At 41.7% G+C, this 16,152-nt stretch overlaps 1 protein-coding gene across 1 annotated transcript; it reads left to right on the top strand.

The window, feature by feature from the left end:
• The first annotated feature begins 7,948 nt into the window (after nucleotides 1-7,948).
• On the top strand, nucleotides 7,949-9,397 carry LOC110727706. The gene is made up of 2 exons (XM_021907288.1): nucleotides 7,949-8,327; nucleotides 8,433-9,397. The coding sequence occupies exons 1-2, from the start codon at nucleotides 7,949-7,951 to the stop codon at nucleotides 9,395-9,397; spliced, it is 1,344 nt and encodes a 447-aa protein (XP_021762980.1).
• Nucleotides 9,398-16,152: the final 6,755 nt, after the last annotated feature.

Here is a 16,152-nt window from a genome sequence, read left to right as displayed (position 1 = left end):
TACGAGTCCTACACTCCGCTCTCTCTTCCACGCGCCAAAATTTACAGTGTGACGAAGGAGGAGCAGAGTTACCGAAAGCCGAGACCACTCCCAGAGTGGTATCAGCGAAAAAATAAAAATCAGTGGTGTGAGTTCCACGAGTCTTCGGGCCACAACACTGAGGAGTGTATCCAGCTGAAGGACCAGATAGAAGACATGGTCCGGAAGGGATACTTGAAAAAATACATCGCGGATCACCGCGAGAAAAAAGAATCCGAAAGGTTAGCGAAGGACCCTCGGCAGGACCTTGATTTCCCTCGGAAAAACAGTAAAAAACCGGAGGGGAAATTCCCTCCGATCAATGTTATCTCGGGAGGAATATACTCTCGGAGGGAGCACAAGCGTCACCTTAGAGCTTTGACTCACCAGGTGAACAACGCTGACATTCAATCTCCCCAGTCGCCGGTGCCGAACATGACGTTCACAGCCGCCGACTGCCGGGGGATTACGTTCCCTCACGAGGATCCGTTGGTGATCATCGCCACGGTGGCCAACCACGACGTCAGTAAGGTCCTTGTTGACGGTGGCAGCGGAGCAAACATTCTGTTCCGAAAGGCCTACAACCAAATTAAGCTGAAGCCCAAGCACCTTACGCCGGTACCCTATCCGGTATCCGGGTTCAATGGGGCTTCAACTTATCCAGATGGGAAGGTGACACTTCCTGTCACCATCGGTTGCGATGAGGCAGCCCGGAACGTCATGATTGAGTTTTTGGTCATCGACGCTCCTTCAGTGTACAACGTGATTTTGGGGAGACCCATAATTCACGAGATCCAAGGGGTCGTCTCAACTTATCATCAGCTGATGATTTACGTCTCAGACGCCGGCTTCCCCGAAAGGATACAGGGCAACCAGAAGGACGCCCGAAGGTGCAACTACCTCAAGCCATCCAGTAGTCGCCCAGATAACGACAAGGATGAGGAGGAGAAAGAAAAAGAAAGAGAGCCAAGCGCAAAAAAGCCGAAAGGCCTAAGTGCTTCGGCCCAAGGATCAGTGCCCAGAGAAAAAGGTCCCGAAAGGGAAAAGGTTGACTCTTCATCTGAGCCGAAAGACTCAGAGAGCCAGCCGAAGAACACAAAGACTGGGACACCTGCTGACATCGGCAGCAGACCAGATTCTGAAGAGTCCAGTCCATCAGCAATGGACATGGACCAACAGACTGAAACAGCAGAGTTGGCCGAAGGAGATGCTGAGAAATGTGTAACAATCGGGATGGACCTTGATCCTAACACCCGTTGTGAACTTATTCAGCTCCTGCGGGATAACAGAGATGTGTTTGCTTTCTCGGCAGCTGATATGCCCGGGATAAGTTCAGACCTCATCTCCCATAACTGAAGGGTCCATGCAAGGCCTCTCAAAATTGGGGATCTTGTCCTTCGGAATGCTGCTGCAGTTCAGAAAGGCCGAATCCATGGGAAGCTCTAAGCTACATGGGAGGGACCTTATGAAATTTATGATGAGCTTCAGCCAGGGACATACCGACTTCGGCAGTTGGATGGAACTGAGTTGAAGAATCACTGGAATGCTGATGTACTGAAAAAATACCATGTGTAAACCCTTCGGGGCAGAACAATCTTTGTAAGTACATTTTGAACTAATGACAGGCCTTGGAGCCGCCATTTATATAAAATTTACAACTGTTTATCCTTTCAAAATTTTCTTTGTTCTATCTACTCTTTGAGGGTTTTTTATTCAGCCTCGTCTGAAGCCTTCGCCTTCGGGTAACTGGGTTTCAGATTGCTGACAAAACCTGTCTTTTTAAAGAACACTGGTCTTTCAGCTGAAGTCAAACTTCAGTAAGACTTGTTCTCCAAAGACATGAGTCCATGGACAATTCTGGGATATTGCCTTAACTGAGCCTTGTATCCCAGAGAGCCATTATCCGAAACATTGCCTTAAGTTGGCCCTGTGTTTCGGGTATCCATTTTTTAAAGATAGCCAGAAAATCAAGGATAACAGCAACAGTTGAAAATTTTTAAATCAGCCTCGTCTGAAACCTTCGCCTTCGGGTAACTGGGTTTCAGATGGCTTACAAAACTCAGTCTTTTTAAAGAACACTGGTCTTTCAGCTGAAGTCAAACTTCAGTAAGACTTGTTCTCCAAAGACATGAGTCCATGGACAATTCTGGGATATTGCCTTAACTGAGCCTTGTATCCCAGAGAGCCATTATCCGAAACATTGCCTTAAGTTGGCCCTGTGTTTCGGGTATCCATTTTTCAAAGATAGCCAGAAAATCAAGGATAACAGCAACAGTTGAAAATTTTTAAATCAGCCTCGTCTGAAACCTTCGCCTTCGGGTAACTGGGTTTCAGATGGCTTACAAAACTCAGTCTTTTTAAAGAACACTGGTCTTTCAGCTGAAGTCAAACTTCAGTAAGACTTGTTCTCCAAAGACATGAGTCCATGGACAATTCTGGGATATTGCCTTAACTGAGCCTTGTATCCCAGAGAGCCATTATCCGAAACATTGCCTTAAGTTGGCCTTGTGTTTCGGGTATCCATTTTTCAAAGATAGACAGAAAATCAAGGATAACAGCCTTTTTAAATCAGCCTCGTCTGAAACCTTCGCCTTCGGGTAACTGGGTTTCAGATGGCTTACAAAACTCAGTCTTTTTAAAGAACACTGGTCTTTCAGCTGAAATCAAACATCAGTAAGACCTGTTCTCCAAAGACATGAGTCCATGGACAATCCTGGGATATTGCCTTAACTGAGCCTTGTATCCCAGAGAGCCATTATCCGAAACATTGCCTTAAGTTGGCCCTGTGTTTCGGATATACGTCTTCTTTAAGAACGCTGGTCTTTCAGCTGAAGTCAAATTTCAGTAAGACTTGTTCTAAAGAGGTTAGTCCCAGAAAGCTAATATCCCAAGCATTGCCTTCAGTTGGCCCTGTGTTTCGGATATCCAACTTTCAGACAATCTTCAGTAAGACTTGTATCCCAGAAGCATTGCCTTCAGTTGGCCCTGTGTTTCGGATATCCAACTTTCAGACAGTCAATCTTCAGTAAGACTTGTATCCCAGAAGCATTGCCTTAAGTTGGCCCTGTGTTTCGGATATCTATTTTGAAGAAGTTCAGAAATTGCTTATTCAACTAAAGTCATACTTCAATTTCTGTGGGGGCAAGAAGCACGCAGTGCAGCTATGTTCGGCAGAGTTGAAGAAAAGAAACAGTAAAGCATTCAAAAATAAAGCAACTGAAGAAAAAAATATTGAGCTACAAGTTCAATAATTCAGTATCGGCAGCCGCCCACAAGCGGAAAATAACAGCTGCCGAAATACGTACATAAGCAAAAAAATAAAACTGCTGTACGACAAGGCAAGCTGAAGCAAAAAACAAGGCAAAAAACTCAGAAAGCGGCAAGTCTAAAGTTAAGCACATGATGAACCGCAAGATTCTGAAGACGACTGCCCGAGTTCCTATGCTTCAGCCGGGGGATCAGACTGATCAGCGTTGAGTCCCATGGTGGCCTCAGCCCCAGCAGCAGAAGAGGCGGGCTTTGCACTTTGCCGAGCCTCCCTTTCCCTCTGCTCAGCTTCCAACTCCAGTCTTTCAGCTTCCTCTTCGGCTTCCTCAGCCTTAAGAATTTCAGCTTCAGCTGGAGTTGCATACTTCATGTGAGGGTCTTCGGGATTCTGGACCCACTCAGCACATTTAGACCAGTCCAGCTTCGGCTCGGCATGAAGGCAGACTCTTCGGCATACTCGGAATCCGTTTCTGAAACCCATCTCATATTCCTCTTGGGTATAGACACGGACCTTGAGTGAAGCCTCAGCATCAGCCAGCTTCTTCTGGGTCTCCTCCAAGTCTTCCTTGGATTTCTTCAGCTCATCAGCGACTTTGGAGGAGGAACCCTTCAGCTCATTCAGCTCTCGCTGAATTTGGAAAGCCTTTGTCTGAGCTTGGGCCACTTCAACTTTCTGGATCAGCAGTTGATCCTCAGCCTCTTGGAATTTAGCTCTTTGAGCTTCAGCAGCAGCAGCAGCCTCTGAGAGTTGGACGTCTTTGGCCAAGAGCAACTCTTCAACAGCCATTCGGCTGGCTTCAAGAGCCTCTAGACGCTGCTGCACTTCAGCTTGTGCAGCAGTTCCTTCTTGAATTCGGCTCTCAATAGCAGCCTTGAATTTGGAGACGTCCACTCCCATATGCTCCTGGAGGAATTTTTCCCCTTCCATCAGTGGGGGAAAAATCTCCATCTCCATAGCATCGCAGAAGGTTTTCAGAGCTTCGGCAGCTTTTTTACCGTACTCCTCAACCTCCTGCTGCTTCTCTTCAGCTGCTGCTTGCTTCAGCTTAGCAAGCTTAACTTCCTCTTCAGCCACCTTCCTTTCGTGCACAGCAGCGTCTACCCTATCTTGTAGGGTATCAATCAGCTCAACAGTGAGAGTCTGATTGTGCACGAACTGAAAACAGGAAGACAAAAAAAAAATAAGTAATAAAAAAAAAAAAATATAGAGCTGAATTTCGGAGGAAATGAAGGAAAATTACCTGCATCATCAGCAGTTGGTTAGACCTGGCTGGGTCAGGAACTGATCTACTGGATTCGCCCATCCCAGCAGTGGCCTTCAGCGACCAGATCCTTGCCCTGTCTACTTCGGACATGCCAGCAAAACTGCCGAAGTAGGCTTCAGCTCCTTCTCGGTTTTGACCCCATATGAGGTCCCAGATGTGATCTGGGATTGGAATTCGGGGGGCCGAGAAACCCATTTCTCCAGAATGCAGAGTCTGGAAAGAAGGGAAGGACGACGATGGAGCTTGATTAGCTTTGGTTGTCTCAGCATCGTCCTTCTCAGAGGAGTCAAGTACTATGACCTCCTCTTCTTCAGGGGTGAGGACGAAAGCCTCAACCTCTCTTGCGATATCTGCCGTGAAGCCTTCAGCACTTGACATCACGGCATCTTTATTTCCGTGCTCAGCAGCACTCTCCTTGATTTCTTCTTGGACCCCTCCCTTAGGTTCGGGAGTCCTCTGATCCACCTCCATCTCAGGAGGTGGCGGAGGGGTCTTTTGAGGAGATTGGGGTGTTGGCTGGGGAACCCTCGGCGATCCATTGCCTTCCTCAGGTTCCCTTATTGCGACGCCGATGGTCATCGGCCTCTGCTGAAAGTCATGAGGGCCGATGATGGCCATCCTTCGGCGCCTTTTCAGAAGGGGCTGCTCGTCCATATCTGAGTCTGAAGACTCTTGTATTTGATCTTCGGGACGAACAGGAGCTTTGCCTTCTCTGTGTCTGTTACTCTCTTCAGACTGTAACAGACAGGGGGGAAGAAGAGTGTGAGTAAAAAAAAAAAAAAAAAAAAAAAAAAAAAAGAAAAGAAAAAAGTTGTCTGAAAGCTCACCGAGGTTTTCAGCAAAGCCTCGTCTTCTTCAGCTGCTCTAGCTGCAACTTCGGCTTCAGCAGCTCTGGAGGACCCTTCTCCTCCTTCACAAGCCTCAAGTACCCGTGCAACCTCTTCGGCTGTGCGGGCAGCTTCAGCTTCTTCGTTCAGCAGCTGAAACCAAGGGTCTCTCTTCTTCCACCAAGGCTTCTGCCTCTGATACAGAGCAACAGCCTCAATTTGGAAGTGGGAAGAGTCCAGATGAACTTCCCTATGCCTCGGCTCAGTGATAGACGGGGCCCGTTCAGTTACAACTCGCTCTCGGTTAACACCAAGACGAGCGTAGTTAATACCAACGTTGGTCTCGTCTCGCTCTGAAAAAAGGAAAGGGAAAAAGTTTAGCTCAGATATGTTGGCACAGCATAAAAAAGCAAAGCGAGAGAAGAAAAAGAGGTAGTTAAAAGCCTCGGCCCCAGCCGAAGAAGCTTACCATCCTTAAACTTTCGGCTGAGGCCAACAGCTGCTAGCATATTCTCTTGGAAAACGTAATGCGTATCGGGGAGCCAAGTCTCCGGGATATGCTGCATTCGACCACTCCCCCCCGGGTTCGGCAGCTTGCCGAAGATATGTTGCTGATCCAGGTTCGGATCCGCCCCGTTATCTGCGGGGGGACCTAAACTTCCCATTTCGGGATCAGGCTCAGCTAAGTACCGGGGAGCGCTGAAGACGCAAGGGTGGCCCGGATCTATGGGTGCCCTAACCCAAATCCATTGACCTCTCCAGTCCTTGTCTGAAGAGTCATTTGGCCACATGGTCAAGTATTGGGGCCGGGACTCAATCCGATACCACCCAGAACCATGGCTTCCGTGCCCACTCTGAATATTTGGCACTAGCCGATGGAGCTTTCTGAAGCAGTGCAGGTTCGGCACGTATCTGAAGAACTTGCAGACCCATAAGTATGTCATCACCCTTCGGATGCTGGTGGGGGTTAGCTGACATAGGGAAATGTTGTAATGGATCAGCAAGTCTCGGACGAAAACGTCCAAAGGGAACCTCAGCCCATACTGAAGCTGTCTCGTGTACACCCCCACATACCCCGGGGGTGGACGATGGATTCTATCGGATGCTGAGGGCATTCGGCACCAATATCCATCAGCTTCAAAAATGCCGTAGTGCAACTCAATTTGCTCAGCAAATCGATATTGATCGGCGTTCTCTACCCACCATGAGTAGGGGCGGTTCTTTATCATGGCCGAAGCGACTTCGGCATTCTCCCACTCTGAAAACCCAGGGAGGATATCCCAAAGGACAGCGGGAATTTCATCATCCCGTCCAGAAGCACTCGGCTCATCCGTTCTTTGAGGAGGAGCCGAGGAAAGGGGAGTCGCCCTAATCCCATCAGCAGGGTCAGACTCCGGCCTTCGACCATTCCAGGTCCCAATCCTATTCCTAGGATCGGGAATCGGCCTTGCTCTTCTTGGAGCACGGGCTCTACCTCTAACTCCTCTTGCCATGGACTATTTCGAAGAGAAAAGTCGAAAGAAAAAGGGAAGGAGTTCGAATTCGAAGAAAAATAAACTGAAATCAAAGGAATTTACCTTAATCTGAAGCGAAATTTGCCGATTTACGAGTTCGTAGTGGCAAGTCTCAGTTTCTAAGCTCAATGCTCGGGGGAATTTGCGAAGTTTTGACACGGATTCTCGGTTTCTCTCTCGAAGAATTCTGGGTTTGTGTTGGTGAATAAGTGAGGAGAATGACGCGCCTCTGTTTATATCTCCAGGTACGGGATACGAAGAGTCTGTGCTTTAATTTCTCTTAAGTACCCACTAAGTAACCATTAAACACATGTCTTGTGATTAAACTGCCCATTATCCGTCCAACTTCCGCAAATCATTAACCGTTGTTATCTCATTAATTACGGTTTAAATTCAAATTTTTGGATCAATTAAATCATTTACTTCCCTCCTTTTCTGAGTTAAATCAAACCCGACCCGTCATTCTTCCAAATCGGGTCTGGGGGGCAAGTTGTTTGGGTCCAATTTAGTCAAAATTGGGCCGGAGCACTAAATGATCCAATTAAAAGCCCAAGGTCAAGGTTCAACTCTCCAATTGCTCAAAAGTCAAAAGTCAGCCCACAAAGTAAGCCAATTGGGCTAAAGCCCAACCTCTCCAAATATGATGAGGTATAAAAGCCCTCATATTAACACATTCAAGAGGACATCTCATAACATCACATACGAGATCAGACACAACAACAACACATGCATTATCTCATACACGGATTATTCCAACTCATATGCTCATTCTTGCATTCAGGAATATTCCACAAAAGCCTCAAGCTACAAACTCTCTTGCATAGTGTCTTCCTTTTTACACATTGTACTGACTTTAGCATCGGAGGGGCCTTCCTCGGAAACACCCCCGAGGCTAGTTTACGTGTGTTCACTGTGCAGGAAACCTTCGGCCCAACACAGCTTGGATCGAATCCAGTCTTCTCCATTTTAGTGGACCTTCGGCAAGGTCCCATTGTTTTCAACCGAAACAATCATAATATGCATACTAATTCCTATCCCATAACGTGCATGGTCTGGAATGTTCAAGGAAGCAGGCAATAAAGAGTTCCTTAAAGTCCTCCGTGAGGTGGTCCGAATTAATAAACCCATTGTGCTAGCCCTGATGGAAACACACATGGGATACAATGGTCACACTAGAATTGATGCCCAAGGTTTTAGTGGTGGTATTTGGGTGTATTGGAAAACCAAGTTGGTTACAGTGGATCCAATTGAGCAGAGAAATCAATACATCACTATGGAAATCACAAAAATAGGTGAAGAACCACGGTATTTTTCAGCCATATATGCTAGTCCCGATCCCTCAAAAAGGACTGAGCTTTGGAATGAACTTGCGGAATTTGCGAATAGAAATAATAAACCTTGGCTTCTAGCTGGAGACTTTAACGAAACAAGGTTTAGTTAGGAGCGTAATTCTAGCTGTGCGGATACATCTCGAAGAAGCCAAAAATTTAACCATTGGATTCATGAAAATAATCTGGTGAAAATTGAATTTTCCGGTCCAGCGTATACTTGGGCTAGAGGCAATTCGGTAGAGACAAGGAGAAGTGCTCGCCTTGACAGGGCTCTTTGTACAGGGGAATGGGGTATGAGGTTCGATAAAGCTCAGATGCGTCACCTTCCAGCCTTACAATCAGATCACTGTCCTATCTTCATCTCACCTAATGGGTTTGTCCCATTAGAGGCAGTAAATCGACCATTCCGCTTTCAAGCCGCTTGGCTCACTCACGAAAAATTCTCGGATTTTATACATGAAAAATGGGACTCAACAGCACCTCTGGTTCCTAAGCTCAAGGCATTATCATCAGACTTGCAGCTTTGGAATAAAGAAATTTTTCATAATATATTTCGTGAAAAGCGCAATTTAATGGCCAGAATTGAGGGAATTAAAAAAAAGCTTTCCCACAAAAGGAATTCAGGGCTTATCAAGTTAGTAGCTAAACTCAGAAGGGAGCTTGATACAGTGCTTAATCAAGAGGAATTGATGTGGTATCAAAAAGCGAGGGTTGACTGGTTGAAGCATGGTGATCGCAATACTACTTTCTTCCAAATGAGCACAGTGGTTAGGAGATGGAAGAACAATATTGTGGCTATCAAGAATCAGGAAGATCAATGGGTGTATGACAAAGATCAGGTCAAGGGTATAGTCGTTGATTACTTTGCAAATCTGTTCAAAGATGAAGGCAACGAGGAAGAACAGGACATCCCTTCTGGGGTGAGCACTGAATTTGAACATTCTGACTGGTGTAATTTAGTGCGCCCTTTCACCAAATGTGATATTGAACTGGCTGTAAACTCATTGGGGTCGCTCAAAGCTCCCGGACCCGATGGGTTTCAAGCCATCTTCTATCAGAAAAACTGGGAACTTGTAGCCCCAAATGTCTATGCAATGGCTCTGCCAACATTAGAAGGAAGGGGTTTACCGGACACCATTAATGAAACCTTTCTTGTCCTCCTTATAAAACTTTAAAATCTAGAAACTCCAGCTCAATTCCGGCCCATTGGATTATGAAATGTTGCATACAAAATCATCACTAAAGCTATTGTAAATAGAATTAAACCTATCCTCCCTAAGGTAGTGTCAAATTCTCAAACAAGCTTTATTCCGGGTAGACAAATTACCGATAACATTGTTATCGTTCAATAGGTGATTCATACCATGAAACGCAAGCAAGGAGGGAAGGGATACATGGCAATCAAAATTGACTTCGAAAAGGCGTATGACCGCCTAAGATGGTCATTCATTCGTAACACCCTGCTTGACATGAAATTTCCAATTTTATTAGTAGAGGTGATTATGTAATGTGTGACATCTCCTTCCATGAGAGTCCTATGGAATGGTGAAAAATCAGAAATTTTTTATCCTTCTCGAGGGGTTCGCCAAGGTGATCCGTTATCACCATACTTGTTCGTGCTTTGTATGGAGCGGTTGAACCAAGTTATTGAAGAGGCTGTAATTTTGGAGAAGTGGAAGCCAATTTATGCAAGTCGTGGGGGTCCTTTATTGTCAAACTTATTTTTTGCCGACGACTTGATTTTATTTGCGGAAGCATCAACATCTCAGGCCACTGTCATAAGGGATTGCTTGGACAGATTTTGCAAGGCTTCAGGGCAACGTGTAAGTCTCCCCAAATCGCGAGTGTATTATTCCAGAAATGTGTCTCTTGAGATTCAACAAGATATAAACAGAGAGTTGGGAGTGGAAAGTACGGAAGATTTGGGCTTTTATTTAGGCATGCCAACCTTGACAAGTCGGGTCACAAGAGAAACTTTTGCTCACTTGTGTGAAAAGATTGACAGACGTCTCTCAGGTTGGAAGACTAAATACCTGTCATTAGCAGGGAGGATCACACTTGCTAAATCAACTCTCTCTACCATGGCTAACTACTCTATACAAACCGCAAAAATCCCCCGATCGATTTGTGATGACATCGATAAGCGAACCAGGAGGTTTATTTGGGGAGGTACGGAGGAAAAAAAACGCATTCATCTTTTATCATGGGATACCCTTCAACAACCGAGAGATAGAGGTGGCATCGGAATAAGATCTGCTAGGCAATCGAACTCCGCATTCCTCACCAAGCTTGGGTGGAGAGTATTGACAGAACCTAATGCTTTATGGGAAAGAGTTTTGCGTCATAAGTATTGTAGCAGGAGATGTGACATAGACATGTTCATTCCAACTTCTAACATGTCAAATGTTTAGAGGGGCATTACGGATAATGCGAACTGGTTGAAAAAGGGATCAAAGGTTGTTGTGGGTAATGGTCGATCTACCCTATTTTGGGATCACTGTTGGGCATCTGATGAACCTTTGCGTGACTCTGCTATAGCCATAATTCCAGCAGATTTGGATGGAGTTATAGTGGAAGAAATGTGGGATATAGAAAGGGGTTGGAAATGGGACTTATTTGCTCACCTCCTACCTACTCCCTGCCTGCAACTCATTGCAGCACACAAGCTGGTGGAAAACCCAGAAGTGGGCGATCTGAGATATTGGAAGGGGCCAAATAATGGGAAATTCTCAATAAAATATGCTCTGGAAATAATGAAAGAACAGGGGTCTGCTCCCAAAAGCCTGAAATGGAAGTTGGCTTGGCAAACCCCAGTTCAGCAAAGGATTCGGGCTTTCATGTGGATGAGTTTACATGAGTGCATTCTGTGTAATGCTAATAGGGTCAAAAGAGGGCTAGCAGAAGACCCTAGATGTGGAAGATGCTCCCTCAATACTGATGAAACAGTCCTACATCTGCTTAGGGACTGTCCCATGTCCCGTAGTATTTGGCAAAGTGTAGGAGCTGCAGCGCTTCAACCTTCTTTCTTCTCTGGAACTCTAGAGCAATGGTTCATTCGAAATTTAGAGGCTAAAGACTTAGCTTTCCCTGAGAAATGGCCCACTTGCTTTGCAATGACACTATGGTGGATATGGAAATGGAGAAATAGTATAGCCTTTGGAAGAAACGAGGAAATTCCTCCTGACACTGGCTCTTTCATACGAGCTAAAGCGGAGGAAACTTGGAATGCTATGCAATCTGATCTGCTCAATCAGGAGGGTGCCATACTAGGAAGGAAATCGAGGCATGAAATCTTTGTATAATGGAACCCTCCCCCAACAAATTGGTTCGCCTTAAACACAGATGGAGCTGCAAAGGGCGCACCTGGGCCAGCTGGTGGTGGAGGTGTAATCAGGGATTGTACTGGATTGTTCATCAAGGGATTGAAGCATCGTTTGGGGTCTGCAACGCATTCAAGGCTGAATTACTCGCTCTTGAACTAGGCTTGCAAATGGCGAAACAGAAGGGAATTACTAAGCTAGTTATTCAGCTAGACAATCAAGCTTGTGTTGAAGCAATCAAAAATGCAAATCATCAAGGAGGCGAGTGCCATCACATCTTAAACAATTGTCGTAATCTTGTTAGTTTGTTTTGTAATGTAGTGATTAATCATTGCTTTAGGGAAGGAAATAAGGTAGCCGATAGGTTGGCTAATCTAGGGGTAGTCCTTCAAGAGAGGGTTATTTATCTTGATGCTCCTCCGATCGAGATAAAAAAGCTTCTTTGGGAGGACATAACTGAGGTGACTTCACCTCGGTTTATTAGTTAGTAGTCTGTTTTTATTTTTTATTTTTCTTTTTGTCTTTGGGATTTCCCTCTTTATCAGCAAAAAAAAAAAAAAAAAAAAAAAAAAAAAAAAAAAAAAATTATCTTCATAAATATACACAATTTTAAATTAAATAAAATAATTACTAAAACCGTGCATCGCACGGGCTTATATCTAGTTTAATTTATTTTAGTAAAAATTAGCACGAGCATATGTTTTTTGAAGAACGGACCTAATTGGGCCATGTAAGGCTAAATGGGCTAATCTCTCGCTAAAGCAATTGGGTATCCAAGGGGAAAAAAAAAAAAAAAAGGTGATCATTATATGAATCCGACCTAACAGACCTCTTCATCATTCAATTTCAATTAATCGCCTACTCGTCGATGAAAGATCCAAAGACATTTATACTTCTCGCTAACTGAGTATATATGATTTTCTATTTGAATTGCAGGCATAATAATAATTTAGACCCTGGACATGTGCAAACAATGGCCGAAATCGATAGGATAAGCAGTTTACCAGATGATTTATTAAGCGAAATAGTTTTTCGGCTTTCCGTAAAAGAGGCGGCTACTACATGTGTATTATCAAAGAGATGGCGGGATGTCTTTGCCTTGATTACCCGGCTCGACATTGATGATTTGCGTCGGGATACACTTGATAAGCATAATAGATTTATTGACAACGCGTTGCGTTCGCAACAGCAGATAGGCTTAGAGCTCCTACGTACGAACTGGGTGCAGATGTGAAAGAATAACTATGTTTAGTCTTTTGAACCTGTACAATCTATGAAGTTGATGCTCGTTTTAGGTATGGCGGTAATAAGGTACCATTAGCCCTTTTCAAGTGTCAAACATTGGAGGTGTTAAAACTACATGCGGGTCTACATCTTCAACTTCCATCGTCTTTTAATTTGCCAAACTTGAAAGTGTTATGCCTGCATTCAATTCATTTCAATGACGAAGATATTATAAGTAGGCTAGTTTCGAGTTGTCCATTACTCGAATGCCTAGCTTTGACAGGAAGCAGGATAAGGGATGAACCTATCACTGATGTTATTTCTACACCTTTTCTTAGTAGTTTAGTTATAAGATAAAACTTTAAGTAATGATGATAGTCAGAAAAATAAGTTAATTCTTGATGCCCCTAATTTGAAGTATCTAGAATATTCTATCGGATTGGATTTAAATATGCCCTTGACGACATCAGGAGTAAGGCTGTTGAGATCATTGTCCAATGTTGAATACTTATATCTTGGCCCAAGGTGTTTCCAGGTTTGTTTGTTGAATAATTTAATTCCTGTGTTACAATTATATTAGCTACAAAATTAATTCATGAAACTAACTATTATACTATTCTCTAGTGCTAGAGTCTCAAAAAATGCGGATTAAAGGGTAATAAGCTGCCCGTGTTTTGTAATTTATATCATTTACAACTTGATGGATTTCAATTTCGTCATGAAGTAGTGCTGCAGATGCTTCATGCTTCACCTGTTCTAGAGACGATTTCATTTCAGGTTAGCGCGTTTTTTTTAATACATGTTCATCCACTCTTAAATCGATTATCTATAATGATATGAACATATGACATTTTCAGGAATTGAACGATTATTGGAATGACAAAGTTTTACAAGAAGTTGATGATTGGAATAAAAGTGAAACGATCCCATCTTGTTTGGAGTCGCACCTCAAAAGAATTGAGATAATGCATCATCCGAGGGCTAAATGGGTGCAAGCATTTGTTACATATTTTCTGAGATACGCATTAGTTTTGGAGGAATTGGTTGTTATAATGAGGTATTCGAACTCGTTGACACTAGCCCAAAGGATATTACTTGAAAGGGAATTACAAGATCTACCAAAAGGCTCAACAAATTGTTCAATCAAACTGTTGACACCGGCCGGAATTTGTTAATTATTAGGTGTCAAATATATGTAAATAAGGAGATAATATCGAAAAATATAAGATATTTATCTTCAAGATCTCGTACAATATTAAGATAGCTATCTTGTTTGCTACTCTACGACTCTCTATATAAAGAGATCATTGTTTCCTATCTCCTCCCTTTTTCCAAACATTGTATGTATAAAGTATGGATTAAGCCGACAAGGCCCCGTACTATAAACATATTAAAACCCTAACCCTTTGGAGAGAGGAATCAAGAGATCTACGGGAGTTGTAACCCACAAATTATCCATAAAATTATTGTTCTCGTATATTTTTCTACCTCCTTAATCATATATTGCAGGTTTGAATTTTTATGCTTTACAAATTGGCACGCTCGGTGGGACAATTTTCGCTCTTCATCTCCAATCTTTAAGTTTTAAAACTCGTAGATTTAATGGGGGCATACCAAATTTGCTTTCAAATTCTAAGAGAAAATTTGAGACCAAGTTGCATCCGATATCAAATCTCCACAACAGGTCTCGAGGGGGCATTTGTTGACACCGAAATTTTGATAATTATTAGGTGTCAGATATATGTAAATATTAGGTTAGCTCCCGTGCCCTGCACGATAATTTCCAATAAATAATTTTTAAAATGAACACTATATTGTAATTTCCAATAACTATTTTTAAAATAACACTATATTAAAAAAAATAATAATAAATTACTTTTGTATGTTATATTCATATCAATTGAATGGAACAATAAAATTTGGCAAGAAAAAAAAACACTAATAATTATCAACATGTGCCGGTGTTGGCAAGTTTTATTGAAGTATCCATAGTTAATTATAGTATAGTATTAATTGATTAATATTCTAGTCATAAATAATTCAAGGAAATAGCAAAAGTTTCATTAGTTGATTTGATATGGGCATTTCATTGTTAAAACTTGTAGCTTAGCTTCTATTAAGAAAATATATAATCTTATTGTAATAAATGTAGTACGTACTACGCACGACATATATAATATGTAACTCCATATGTCACAAATATGATAAGAATATTTTTTTTTTTTTGAATTTTTTGCTTAATTTAAGTCCATAGTTGTCAATATTTTTTTTTTGGAAAGACGCATCAAATCTTCTATTATACTTTATATATGTAAAGGAGTTGATTCTTAAATAATTTTTTTTAAATAAAATTAATTAAAAAAAACTAAAGATACACCAGGAGATGACATGTGTCATTGCTGGTGTGTCTTTTAGTATATAGTTATTGAAGAAGATAATAAAAAAAAAAATGATATTTATCTTTAGGATCTCGTAGAATATATGATAAATTTATGTTACACCATTACAAGTAAATTATTTTTACTATTAAAACCGTGCATTTCATGGACTTATTACCTAGTATATATATATCCTAGATTAAAAACATTTTTATTTAATTCTTTTTTTTTAAAAAAAAAAGAGAGAGAGAGGGACCATTATTTAGGAAAGTTATGACAAAATAAATTATTACTTTTTTTTCTCCAAAACTTACTCTTGTTTATTATAGCCATTATAAAAACAAATCTACATTATTGATAATCACCTATACATGTTAGGACCAATAATTTAAGTTGACCATAAAAATATCCTAAATAATAAATTTCATTTATTAGATTTTCAATTTTTCATTACTCTATATTTCCCTACAAATAAACTGATACAAAAGGTCGCTTATTTTTCCAAGGCAAATCTAATATGCCAAACATATTATATCAATCTTCTACCTGCATATTATTTTGTTGCCAATGATATCAATCACTTAATATTCCAATGAAATTGCTTGATTACTAATACAGTATATCAATTTTTTTTTTTTACAAGAGTATATACCATATTAAATATTAATTCAATCCATCCGAAATTTTTTAGTTACCATCTTTTATCTATTAAATGTTTATTTTGGTCCTGTAATGCAGTACTCCTCTGTTTCATTGTGTTAGTCTCATTTTCGTATATCGATGCAAATCTTTAATCGCAAATATCTTTAATCTCACACTTAAAAAAATTAGATAATCATAAATTACTCATCATGACCAATAAAACTCAATATCATATGATTATGTTTTTTTATTACATATAGAGAGAAATTTAGAAGATTCCCTCTAATTTTCTGTTCAAAAACTATTTAAAGTATTTTTTTTAACCATTTTTTTCAAAAACTATTTTAAGGGTTTGTTCTGAATTAC

This window comes from Chenopodium quinoa, unplaced genomic scaffold (genome assembly GCF_001683475.1).
Source record: "Chenopodium quinoa cultivar QQ74 unplaced genomic scaffold, ASM168347v1, whole genome shotgun sequence".
NCBI classification, from domain to species: domain Eukaryota; kingdom Viridiplantae; phylum Streptophyta; class Magnoliopsida; order Caryophyllales; family Amaranthaceae; genus Chenopodium; species Chenopodium quinoa.
Note: the sequence above shows the minus strand (reverse complement) of the source record. Positions and strands in the feature narration are given on the sequence as shown.

What these genes read in the sequence shown, in the direction of transcription:
- LOC110727706 (XM_021907288.1), top strand. Translation starts at nt 7,949, where the DNA reads ATGTTCAAGGAAGCAGGCAATAAAGAGTTCCTTAAAGTCCTCCGTGAG. An exon ending in CTTTAACGAAACAAGGTTTA is followed by an intron (nt 8,328 to 8,432) that starts GTTAGGAGCGTA and finishes TTTCCGGTCCAG; the next exon opens with CGTATACTTGGGCTAGAGGC.